Genomic DNA, 13,824 nt, shown 5'->3' with positions numbered 1-13,824 from the left:
AAGAGGTTCAGAAAGCTCCACCCCGCAGCATGGGCAGTGAGCTTTCATAGGTTGTACAAGGAAGTAAAGTCCACAAATAACTTGATTGGTTACAGCTAGGCATTTGCTTTATTTGGGCATGGTCTGTTCAGTTAGCTGCCTGTGATTGGCTGAAATCGAGCCATTTGTTACAAAAATAGACTCCCAGATCAGTTTTCAGTTTGCCTATATACTAAGTTAGGTCTGTCATTTATAGGAACTCATAATACAAAGACAGTCTCATGCCAATGGTCTCCTGTCTATTTAATATCACACTAGGAAGAGGAGAGGGGACTTTCAGAAGGAGCGTGTGCACCTCTGTCTCTGTACAGCACCCGATGGGCTCCCACACGCACCACCTCTGCACAAGTCCAGCCTTGGTGTCATTCCTCAAGCACCCCCCCACTGCCTCAAAACCCCATATTTCATATTTTCTCTTTTGGAGTAAGCCCAAAACATGTGTCTCTGTATGTTTTCTTAAAATCTAAATATTCCTAGAAGTATAATTCATCTATTTCTTGTCAGTTTCTGTACAAAATGTATATGAGTACAGATTTTATTCGTTCATCAGAATGAATGAGTCATCTGGCTAAGGAAATAAGTCTTTGGAACAGTAAACTCAAAGGAGGGAAGAGATATGGAGTTTCTGGAATAATTAGCCTTTTCTTGTGCCAGATCGATGATGACAAAAGACGAGATACAATCCAGAGACTACGACAGTGCAAATACGACAAAAAGGTGACGTCTCCCACTTCTCTGAACTCTCCACTGGGATATGCTGGGGGCCTTCTGACCCCTCGTTGCCCCGGCCCCTGATGTCAGTATCACAATGATGGGAGTGCCCAGTCTGTTCCCAAGGGCTGTTCTTAGAGCTTCACAGGGGTGGCCAGGGCCCTGCTTCTAGGGTAACAAAACTCACAATCCTGGGGAAAATGGAAGATAAATAGAATGTTGGGGAAGGGTGGAGTGTAGGCAGAAAAATGAAATATAAAAGATATTCAGAGTAGTCGAGGGCAACCCTAGTATTATATTTTGGCTCATTGCTGAGAAATACAACAATCTCATATGAGAGCTTTGCATCTTATTTCCATCCTTCCTTCTTCCCTCCCTCCCTTTTGCCTGCCTTCCTTCCATTTAGTCATTCTTAAAGAAACATTCAAGACTGAACTTACCATATCCCAGGTACTAGGCACCAGGGATACAAACATCAATCAAGGCCCGGCACAATGGCTCATGTCTGTAATCCCAGGACTTTGGGAGGCTGAGGCGGGTGGATCATTTGAGGCCAGGAGTTCGAGACCAGCCTGGCCAATATGGCAAAACCCCGTTTCTCCTGAAAATACAAAAATTAGCCGGGGGCATGGTGGTGCATGCCTGTAGTCCCAGCTACTGGGGAGGCTGAGGCATGAGAATTGCTTGAACCTGGGAGGCGGAGGTTGAAGTGAACCGAGATTGCACCACTGCACTCCAACCTAGGCAACAGAGCAAGGCTCTGTCTTTAAAAAAAAAAAAAAAAAAATCAACCAAATACTGTCACTGCTCTCAAAAGTTTACAGTCTAGTGAGACACACAAACTGTTATAATATGCATGTAACAAGTTACACCACAACAGTGTCTCCTAAATTTCATTGATTTTTGCAGCGAGTGATTCTCAAAGATCTCAAGCACAATGATGGTAATTTCACTGAAAAACAGAAGATAGAATTGAACAAGGTATGTAGCCCTTACTTCAAACTCTTGAGAAATAACTTCACTCCATTTCTTCTAATCACTGAGGTTGTTCGTGGAGTAAGAGGCTGACAGAGAAGCCCTCAGGCCAAGAAATGGTGACTATATTTCTTGTTGAAAATTCTACAAAGAGATATTGGAAAGTGAGGTCGATGGCGTAAAAAATTCTGGAAATCTACTAGTCTTTCCTAGAAAGTGGACCTGATACTATTTGAAAGTAAAGTTTGTACTCAAGGCCTCTTACTGACAAAGGAAAGGTTGTTGAATGAGATTAATATAATGTGTGATAAGCAATGGGTACTGACATTCAATTTGTTAAGAGCAACACATCTTCTCATAGATCTGAAAGAAAATACATTTTATTGGCATATTAATTTTTACTTTGGCACCCTGTTCTGCCTAATTTGCTTTGTAAACAAATATGTTCTTCTAGTTGCTTCAGATTGACTATTACAACCTGACCAAGTTCTATGGCACTGTGAAACTTGATACCATGATCTTCGGGGTAATAGAATACTGTGAGAGAGGATCCCTCCGGGTAAGAAACCATGGTCATTTCCAATGTTCTAATCATATAAAAATATTCAGCAGGACTTTAAATAAAAATATTTATCGAGTAAAATAATATTAAAGCGTTATCATGGAAAGTTGATGGGGTCACAAGCTTTCCAGACTTTTTCTGAGATTTTTTCAGTCTTACTATGTTTTTATAAACAAGCCCAAAAAAAATTCAGGAAAAAGATAATAGATTTAGGGAGGGGAGTAAACAGAGAATGGAAGTGGAAAAATGAGTGATTACCTCCAAATACATTTTATTTTACATGAATACTTGCTTTTGTACTAAAAGAGAAATGGATAATCATTATGATAGCACCAAATAAGCATTAGAAGACTTGGTCATCGTTCTTGGTTCTGCTGCTGTCCAAATTATTACTCCACTCTTGGACTAAGAATCATCCAGGACTTGCCAGATGAGGTCAGGTATTTGGACTGAGCAAGTCCAAAGCAAACAGAGAAACTAAGATAAAAAGCGAGAATATTAGCTTTCACACTATGCAGTATAAACTCAAATCTACCCTCCAAGAAAAAATCGTAGCCCTAAATGTTACTATTTCTTTTAAAAATTCTTTCATGCTTGTTATTCTGACATCTGAGGGCTCTTCTCTGTATTAATCCCTATGAAATGTAACAGTGGTATAAGGAAAAAGTGACACATTAAGCCATTAACTATATTTAGCACTTTGAGAATTCATTTGCTGTATAGCAGAAGGGAAAGCAAGCCCATGAGGGACTAGCGTAATGGAATGTGGTAGAGAAATCTTGAGCAGGCAGCTGGCCAGGAGAATTAAGATCAAAGAGGAAAATGGTGCTAAGGTAGAAGTTCTTAAAAAATAATAAACAAGGCTGGGCACCGTGGCTCACACCTGTAATCCCAGCACTTTGGGAGGCCGAGGCAGGCGGATCATGAGGTCAGGAGATCGAGATCATCTTGGCCAACACGGTGAAACCCCGTCTCTACTAAAAATACAAAAATTAGCTGGGCGTGGTGGTGCGTGCCTGTAATTACAGCTACTTAGGAGGCTGAGGCAGAAGAATTGCTTGAACCAGGGAGTCAGAGGTTGCAGTGAGCCGAGATCGTGCCACTGCACTCCAGCCTGGCAACAGAGTGAGACTCCGTTTCAAAAAAATAATAATAAAATAAATAATAACAATAATAAACAATTTAAGTATCCAATGCAAAATTTAGAAGAATAACTATAACATAAGGAAAGGAAGCTATTAAATATCAATCTTTATAAATCAAATAAAATAGGATAGGATTTTAAAATGCACTTGCAACTTAAAAAACAAAATTATTAAAACACACAAGCCTTTCATTTCTAGATATTATTTTTAAAACAAACATGCAAATACACAAAATTGAGAATAAAAAAGCAGTGAAAAGATGTTTTAATTGTGAAAGAATACTTCATGACTATTAAATTATAATCTTTAAAAAGGGAAACTTTCAGAAGCGATATAATCATGAAATCTGTTTCCAAAAAAAAATTTAATTAGACCAATTCTGAATCAGTTTCAGGCAATAATAAGCCATGTGAAACCCTTTGACCAGGCTCTATTAATTAGTATTCTAAAATTTCTGTCTCATTGAAATTAAATGAGAGTGTGGTCTAGACCTCATGTGAAAAATATTTCTAATTCTGAAAGATGTGAAATAGTTATTGTTATTCCTAGAAATGTGTATTTATTTGATCAGTATCAATTAAAATGATCACTTTCATCATCCATTAAAACACTGATGTGGTTTTTCTCCTATGACCTTTTGATTTGGTACATTATAATAATATTGTTCCATTCATAGAATTAACCATATCCAATTGTTTGTGTTATGCTTTTTGTATATACAACTGGCTTAGCATTTCTTTTATTATGTTTTTTCCTCTGTATTCACAACTACAGTTAGCCTTTGGTCAGATTTTAGTTTCAATCTCATGCTAACTTTGTTCAATGTTAAATGAATTTGGAGTATGTTCATGTGTTTGTTTAACTTGAAAATAGTTTTTATATAGATAATGAGAATTATTTTTACTGAACTTCAACATTAGAAGAATTAAGCTGACTTTGGTATTCTCTCTATGGGAATTATCATTTCTTCTATGGCTATTAATGTGATATTGTGATATAGTAAGAAATACATTTTGTCTTCATTCTTGGTTCCTAAAACCCGTTGTTACTGGGTGGTGGGAGTGAGAAAAGCTCTTTTGTTATTTATAATAACCTCCTTTCAAACATACCTGAGTTATGCTACTTAAGATAAGATAGCCATGGAAGACTTCTCTGGCAAGATGACGTTAGAGTAAGACCTGCATGGAATGAAGCTGTGAAACCATAGCTCAGGGAAGAGGATACCAGATTTAATATTTGCAACCTGTTCTCAACAAGGAAAACAACAATTAAATGGTGATATGCCAGAGAATTCCCAGACCTCATTTCAGAAATATTCTTAGGCTCCCCCATAATAACAACTCCTGTAGAGTTAGAAATAAAACAATACTTTCTTAACATTGCAAAGACTGTCTATCATAAAATAACAACTGACTTCATCTCTATTAATGCAAAGACTCCCTAGCCGCACCCTTTACTACTGTTAGTTAACTTCTGAAAGTTCTAACCAAAGCACTAATGCATGAAACAGGAATAAGATACACGGTTATTGGAAGGTGTCAAGATAAATAACAAACAGAGAGTGGCTCTCTAAAAGAAAGATGTTTATTTGGAAAAGAACACTGTAATGGGAATACATATGCCATCATAAATTATGTGCATATTCAGAGAGATAAAGGAAGACAAAGGATTTTAAGGGGGAAAAAAAACAAAGAGGATTACATAATTGTTGTGTTACAAAGATCACTAGCAAGGATGATGCCAGTCAGAGGTTGGACAGGCAGATGTTGAGCAGATGTCCTTGTATAAGTATTTTTTGTGTGTGAGGTTGCGACGGCCTTTGTGGAAGGTTGAGGTTTCTGTGGAGTCTTTTGTGATAGTTTTTGTTATGAAGTACACAAGCATGACAACTCTGTTTTTCATGGCCTTTTCTAGCTGTATGTGTCAGGATTTTTTCAGCATTTGCGACTCCATTCTGATTTTGACAACTTTCACAAAAGCAATAGATTTTTTTTTTTTTTTTTAATTTAAAGATGAGGCCAGGTGCGGTGGCTCATGCCTGTAATCCCAGCACTTTAGGAGTCAGAGGCGGGAGTGGGGGGCGGGACACGAGGTCAGGAGTTCGAGACTAGCCTGGCCAACACAGTGAAACCTCGTCTCCACTAAAAATACAAAAAATTAGTGGGGCATGATGGTGGCCACCTGTAATCCCAACTACTTGGAACGTTGAGGTAGGAGAATTGCTTGAACCCAGGAGGTGGAGGTTGCAATGAGCCGAGATCCCACCGTTGCACTTCAGCCCGGGCAACAGTGCGAGTCTTCATCTCAAATAAATAAATAAATATAAAGATATGATTGTTTACCTAGAAAATGCAAAAGCCTCAAATACTAAAAATTATAAGAAATTTATATGATGACCAGAAACAAAATAAGTATATAGAAAATAATTTACATATATAATGTGTATATCATGTAATTGGTCAGAAAATACAACTCGAAAAATCCTCCTTAATATTTTTAACAAAAATATTTATTTGAAAATACGCAACGTGAGATGCAAAGAATCAGTTAAGAACACTGAAAGTTTTCTAAGACATTAAATAAATCTTAACAGAACTCAGTCAGGTTCTTAGATAGGAATCAATGATGTGCTGGAACTGGCTGGTACTAGCTCACAGCTGACTGTTAAGTTATTCAAGAATTTACCAGTCAGTGTTAAAGCTTTGGAAGCTGAAATCATTCAGGGTGGAAATATTTCACATTGTACTCAGCAAGCATATTATAAATCAGGGCTGTTGCTAATACAGAGTCAGTTTACCAACACCCTATACCGACAAATTCACATTGAAAATGTATAAATTCTTCTGAAAACGAACTTGCAATCGAAGGCAAAGACTTTTCTTAATTAACAGAGATCATCGGAAATACATATATATACACACACACATATATATGAGCAATAATAACCAGAACAGTTTTGAAAAAGAGAATGAAGAGGCCACTTACTAGAAAGTTATTATAATCAAGGCAGTGTAGTGACAGCTCATGAACAAGCAAATGATTTATGGAAGAAAAACATATGGGCCAGGAATACCATTAAGTGTATAACAAATATAACTAAAGAAGGGTAATTTAAAAAATGGGTGCTGAGATAATAGGACCTTTCCATTCTCTTTTCCACAAAAGGTTCTTTTCCCTTGCTGTTACCTCTTCCCAAAACTCTTGGCTCCCTATTTCATTTGATCTCAGCTCAACAGCCATTTCCTGAAGGAAGCCATATTTAATCTTTATAACAAACCCCAGATTTTAGGGGTCAAATTCCCAGATTTTAGGCAATTTTTCATTGCACTTATCACAGTGATAATTTTATGTTTATTGGTCTGATTGTTTTATGAATGTCAGTTTCCTTCACCAGACTGTGCACACTTTAACAGGTCCCTTATAATCCCAGCACTAACACAGTCCCTGCTCTAGAGATAACACTCAATAATTTTAAAAAACAAACATGCAGGTCACCTATTAAAATTGCTCAGAAAAAAACATATAAATCCGCATATACATTACGATCCCACGTTTATAATATTTATTACATATACTTTCCATATCTACATTAAAGAAAACTAGAAGAAAATACCAAAATGAGAATAAATTAGATGGTGCAATTAGCCATAATTTTATATTCTTCCTTTTTATATTGTATAATTTTTTTCACATTTTGTATAGTAAACATGTATTCCTTTTATCATCAAAACAGAATAATATGCTTTTTACAATTTGGCAGATGAGAACAGGGTAGGATGGGTGAATGGTGAGCTAAAGGGAGAGAAGGCATAGAAAAGAATCTGTCTGCCCATAACTCCCCTCCATCAACTTGGCCTGGTACCACAGCCCAACCAGCCTTACCTGAAATGATTAAGGACTTCAGACCCCTCCTTGGAAATTCTTGGTACGGTGCCTGAGTTAAAATTAAAAATCAAAATGGGCTTTTTCCTAAAATAAGAAACTATTGCTATCAGTTAGAGTCCTGTTTAAAGTTCTACCGTGAAGAACAGTTACGTATTAGCTTAATTAAAATCCTGCAACTTTGTAGAACCATCATCATATTAAAATAGTGACTTGAAAATTCCAGGTATAGGCGGGGTGCGGTGGCTTGCGCCTGTAATCCCAGCACTTTGGGAGGCTGAGGCGGGCAGACTGCTTGAGGCCAGGAGTTCGAGATCAGCCTGTCCAATGTAGTGAAACCCCATCTCTACTAAAAATACAAAAATTAGCTGGGCATAGTGGCATGCACCTGTAATCTCAGCTACTCAGGAGGCAAAAGCAGGAGAATCGCTTGAACCCTGGGGGCAGAGGTTGCAATGAGCTGAGATTGTGCCACTGCACACCAGCCTGGGCCACAGAGCAAGATTCTGTCTCAAAAACAAACAAAAAAAAGAAAAAAAAAAATCCCAGGTCATACAATTCACAAAAAAATCCAAGATCTCTCTTATTGAGAGAGGACTTAGTAAACTCTAAAAATAAAAGCAATTAAGCCAATTTATGTAACTGATTAGGTGAATAAAAACACAAGCTTAATGAAGGAATTTTCTTATAGCAATTGCCTGTTTTAAAACATGGGTCCAATTTAGATGAGACAGAACACGCAGGGCAGTCACCTGTTAAGCAGTCTCCCGGCCTGCTGCTTATTCCTCTACATCTGTCTGATGGGAGAACTGAAATTTGGGGTGCTATGGGTACCTCCTGCTCATATCCAGGTGGCAAAAACCACCCAATGCTTCTTATGCAGAAAAGAAAACAAAAATAGGTTCATGAAAACCCAGACAGTGGAATTCCAATTTGTTCCTGATCCTAAGGTCTCATAATTTGAAGTTCATTATTTGTTTCATAATAATCTCTCCATAATATCCTTTCTTGCAACAACTTTTCTTCTTTTTTTCCTATTCAGGAAGTTTTAAATGACACAATTTCCTACCCTGATGGCACATTCATGGATTGGGAGTTTAAGATCTCTGTCTTGTATGACATTGCTAAGGTAAGAGAAACACACACACAGAAAATATGAAAATTAAATATAAGAAAACAGATCTAACAAGTTATTCAACCTTCTGTGCATTGGTTTCTTCATCTGTAAAATGATAATAATAGCTATGTCATAGGGTTGTAGGATTTTAGGTTGTGAGGATTTTGTGAAATAATGCACATGCTTATAACAAGACCTGGTATAAGGAAATGTTCAATATACATCAGTTATTATTATGTTATTATATTCTTTGTAGTCTGGGTGTGGGGCACGCAGTTTCATAGATTTTCCAGAAATCGAAATCATATAAAACTACGAGAAAGACAACTGGGCTGGTCGCAGTGGCTCAAGCCTGTAATCCCAGCACTTTGGGAGGCTGAGGCAGGAGAACTGCTTGAACCCAGGAGATGGAGGTTGCTGTGAGCCAAGATGGAGCCATTGCACTCCAGCCTGGGTGACACAGTGAGACTCCATTTCAAAAATAAAAAAGACAACTGAATCCTCAACTTTATAAGAGAAAATATTAAGTACAGGAAACCATCTTGCAGGAATCAATAATAAATGTGGACATGTGTATTTTCAGACGTGATAGGAAAACAGAAGTGGACATGAGTAACCAGGGCCTCATTCAAGAATGAAGAAAAGTTGGTTATGAGAGGAAGCTGTTTGATACAGTCTTAACCCACCTGAAAGTTATATGGGTTCAGAATCAGTTTGAAAAATGTGTTACGAAAATCGATTTGCCACACACATTTCACTCCTATGATCCAGGCTGCAAACCAGCTTCAGCTGAGACACCCTCTAACCACCAGAGAGAAGCACATCAGCCAAAAACAGGCTTCCTCTGTTTTTCTTTTTTGAGACAGAGTCTCACTCTGTCCCCCAGGCTAGAGTACAGTGGCGCGATCTCAGCACACTGCAACCTCGGCCTCCCAAGTTCAAGCGATTATCCTGCCTCAGCCTCCCGAGTAGCTCGGCCTCCCAAAGTGCAGGGATTACAGGCCTGAGCCATTGCAAGGGGCCAGGCTTCCCCTTTTGAAACAGAATGAATGAAACATTGTTTCAAAATAGGATGAAACCAATTCCACTTTAGGAAATAATCTAGCCTGGCACCCCTGCCCCTTTGGAAAGGCAAGGCACTATTATTTGTATGTTTATTTTAAATTCATGTAAAAAAGGACCAGAGACCTACCCAGGGTCACAGACCAAATAAGTGATAAGCAGAAACACTTAAAAAAAAAAAAAAAACCCTTTGCCTCATATTATATACAACTACTTAAGCAGAGATTTTAGACAATTCCCTTCTACTCTGTCATTTAAACAGACTTTGAAACGAGATATAATGTGTAGGCAAATATTAGGGCTTCAGTAACATTAAAGTAAAAATAGTGGGACTAAAATTAAAACCTGATCGTGTGACTGTCTGCTGAAATGGTTTCCAAATGTCACTTTTTTCTTTCAAATAATGAAGCAGCTGAAGCGTGTCACATTTCTGTTTTTCTATCATCTGAAAAATTACAGGGAATGTCATATCTGCACTCCAGTAAGACAGAAGTCCATGGTCGTCTGAAATCTACCAACTGCGTAGTGGACAGTAGAATGGTGGTGAAGATCACTGATTTTGGCTGCAATTCCATTTTACCTCCAAAAAAAGGTCTGTAATGAATTAAGTGTTCACTAGTTACCTAACTGATTTTTTTTTTTCAAACCCATGTAGCATGGTCAGGAAATTGTAATACTGATCAGAAGATAAGCACTTAAAGCCACAAGAGACAACAGCTGGCTCATTCTCCAGACCTTCCCACTTGTCAGTCAGCAAGTATTTCCTGAGTTAAACAAATGTCCTCTGTGGATTTCCTTCATCCATGTGTCCCTTGATATCACTGAGAAATCATGAATAGCTTAATGGCTTGTAGGATTTGAACTAGGTGAAAAAAATACAGAAGGTTGGAGCAGGAAAAGACCTTAGACATCATCTAATTTAACCTTTTTCCTTTATGGAGGACAGCACTGAGACTCAGATTTGTCCAAGAAGGTAGAGTACAAACCAGAGGACCGACTTTCCATTTGAGACATCATTCATTTATCTGTGGCAATAAGAAATATTAAGGAAAAAACTCTAACCAGTAAAATATATTCTTACCTCTTTCAGGATTGTGGTGAGAGTCAAAAAAGATAGCATAAAGAAAACAGATTTGTATAGTATAAAGGGCTTTTCATGTTGAACATTTACTATGACTCACAGTTAAACAGACTCAGATATCTAGCACTCACGTTGCCTTGAAATACTACCTAGATCAACCGGGCACGGTGGCTCACGTCTGTAATCCCAGCACTTTGGGAGGCCGAGGCAGGTGGATCACCTGAGGTCGGGAGTTCAAGACCAGCCTGACCAACATGGAGAAACTCCGTCTCTACTAAAAGTACAAAATTAGCCAGGGTGATGGCGCATGCCTGTAATCCCAGCTACTCAGGAGGCTGAGGCAGGAGAATCGCTTGAACCTGGGAGGTGGAGGTTGCGGTGAGCCGAGATCGCACCACTGCACTCCAGCCTGGGCAAAAAGAGCAAAACTCTGTCTCCAAAAAAAAAAAAAAAGAAAAAGAAATACTACCTAGATCCAAACACTAAATTATATTTCTAATTCAACTTTGCGATCCTTTCGTTTTTCCTTAATAAAAGAAAAATTGCAATTCTGTGCCTACATCCACATCATGTAAAGTGTAATATGATATTGAACTCAATCCAGTAATTTCTTATTGAAGACCTGTGTGCCAAGCATCGTTCATGACATAGTAGTACAAATCATCATCAGATAACCCAGCATGACAAAAATCAGATAAATTACAAGTCAAATCCTATCATCTTGAACAGCACTCACTTATACCTACCTACCTATGGTGTCGGTTACCTGAAATTTTAGCATAAGTAGATTTACTTACCTTTTCTACAACCTCTAACCTTTACGATCAACTGGGCATGAATCACAAGTCACAAAAATTCACAAGACATAAATTCAAAAAGGTGATGTACATTTGGACAGAGAACCAAATAAGGAAAATGTGCATCATCATAAACATGTTACTGCACCTAACAACACGAATCTATACATGTTTCATTGAAACTGGTGAAGACAAGTCTGAGAAAGTTTATAAGGAGTAAGGTGATCCCGAAAAATTTGCGAAGCATGTTGAAGAAAAATTAATTGCATGCCCCTGTTATTACTAAATAGGATGTGTAATAAAGATTCAAAACTTGAGTATCTATGGGAGCTAAATACAGCATTGCACTCATGTGAAGTGAGTGAACTAGATGTAGACACTAGGGAGTGGCAGGGACAGGAGTAAACTGTGACTAAATTACATGCATTACTTTTTTAAGAATACTGCGGGAACCAACAAAAACGCCACTGTGGGCCCTAGCTGAGTTGGAAGCTGCCAGTATGTTATGCCTAGAAAATACCAGTCATGGCCGGGCGCGGTGACTCAAGCCTGTAATCCCAGCACCTTGGGAGGCCGAGATGGGCGGATCACGAGGTCAGGAGATCGAGACCATCCTGGCTAACATGGTGAAACCCCATCTCTACTAAAAAATACAAAAAACTAGCCGGGCGAGGTGGCGGGCGCCTGTAGTCCCAGCTACTTGGGAGGCTGAGGCAGGAGAATGGCGTAAACCCGGGAGGCGGAGCTTGCAGTGAGCTGAGATCCAGCCACTGCACTCCAGCCTGGGCGACAGAGCGAGACTCCGTCTCAAAAAAAAAAAAAAAAAACGAAAATATCAGTCATAGTCTCTTTGTCTTAGTGTACTGTCTTTATCTTCTTTTGGTAAATTTATATTTAAATATGTATATGTACACATTAAATAATAAATTATAATATTTAAATAAAATATATTTAGTATACATAAATTTTTTTGTTTTTTTGAGACGAAGTCTCACTCTGTCACCCAGGCTGGAGTGCAGTGGCGCAATCTCAGCTCACTGCAACCTCCGCCTCCTGGGTTCAAGCTATTCTCCTGCCTCAGTCTCCTGAGTAGCTGGGACTACAGGCACCCGCCACCATGCCTGGTTAATTTTTGTATTTTTAGTAGAGACGGGGTTTCACCATATTGGCCAGGCTAGTCTCAATCTCCTGACCTTGTGATCTGCCTGCCTCAGCCTCCCAAAGTGCTGGGATTACAGGCATGAGCTACCGTGCTGGGCCAAAATTTGTATTTTAAAGGATTTCATAGGTTCATTCCATATGTCCCATAAACTACTAAATTCTTCAACCTCTCATATTCTACTGTATTCATTCAACATATATCTACTGAGCATTTACCACAATCAGACCCCATTCCAGGTAAACCTTGAGAGTTTTCAAGGCTGTAATCCTAGCAGTTTTAAATAACATACTGCCATATGACCTCACCCAAATCCTAACATTTCATAGTTAGTCTAAAAGGTGTGTGTTCTCTCTTTGATCACCGGTATTAGCCAAAATTTTTCAAAAACTTGGAATCATATCAATTCAAGGCCACTCATAAGCGATCACCCATATATAGAGTGGACGGTGTAGGCAATTAGAGAGCAAAGGTAGGTTGGAGGCCTATGAGCCACTCACCCCGCTCAATTTTGTAATCTCAATGTCTGCATTTACAGACCTGTGGACAGCTCCAGAGCACCTCCGCCAAGCCAACGTCTCTCAGAAAGGAGATGTGTACAGCTACGGGATCATCGCACAGGAGATCATCCTGCGGAAAGAAACCTTCTACACTTCGAGCTGTCGAGACCGGAACGGTACACCTAAACCCCTTCACGTGCCCCCTCTGGGAGTCAGCCAACCTGCTTTCTAGGCTTACTGAGACCCTAATCTGTTTGTAACCACATCACAATTCCTTCGTCTGCAAAATTAATGACTTATCATCGGCATTATACATTTTTATAAGAGGATTAGGAAGATTAAATATTAGAGTGCACTGAAAAGCATAAGACAACATACACTGCCAGGTGTTATTATTGTCGGTATTATTGTTAACAATCTTCCTTTACGATTCTCCTCTTTCCTTTTGATTCCAATAAGAGAATGTACCTGCTTAACATCTAAACTAGAACACTCTAACAGGTTGACATACATATTTTAGTTCTCACTAGGAGTAGATCTATAGTTTTTGGCCACGTGTCCTCTCAGGGGAAAATGCTTCCTTCCATTCATTCAATTCTCACTTACTGAGCATTTATTATGTGCTAACTGTTAACTGGTTGGTGGGGAGTACGGTGACTAAGGGATGTAGAGAGGGTGGGGTCAAAGTATGAACAGAAGAAGCCTACTGAAGGCAGTGGTGCCTGAGCTGAGTTTTACAGGGTCAGTAGCATTTTTTTTCTTTTTTTCTTTTCTTTCTTTTCTTTTTTTTTTTT

The 13,824-nt window shown here is 38.7% G+C and overlaps 1 protein-coding gene across 1 annotated transcript in view; it reads left to right on the top strand.

Moving 5' to 3' along the window:
- The window catches only part of GUCY2C (guanylate cyclase 2C), an 82,597-nt gene that overhangs the window by 42,012 nt on the left and 26,761 nt on the right, over nucleotides 1-13,824 (top strand). Inside the window, exons 13-18 of the mRNA XM_021922068.2 lie at nucleotides 694-756; nucleotides 1,660-1,731; nucleotides 2,180-2,284; nucleotides 8,357-8,443; nucleotides 9,953-10,085; nucleotides 13,069-13,206. Coding sequence (XP_021777760.2) covers nucleotides 694-756; nucleotides 1,660-1,731; nucleotides 2,180-2,284; nucleotides 8,357-8,443; nucleotides 9,953-10,085; nucleotides 13,069-13,206 — 598 coding nt within the window. The remainder of the gene's footprint in view (nucleotides 1-693; nucleotides 757-1,659; nucleotides 1,732-2,179; nucleotides 2,285-8,356; nucleotides 8,444-9,952; nucleotides 10,086-13,068; nucleotides 13,207-13,824) is intronic.

This window comes from Papio anubis, chromosome 9, assembly GCF_008728515.1.
Source record: "Papio anubis isolate 15944 chromosome 9, Panubis1.0, whole genome shotgun sequence".
Taxonomy (NCBI): domain Eukaryota; kingdom Metazoa; phylum Chordata; class Mammalia; order Primates; family Cercopithecidae; genus Papio; species Papio anubis.
The sequence above is the reverse complement of the archived record's forward strand: the minus strand, read 5'-3'. Positions and strand labels throughout refer to the sequence as shown.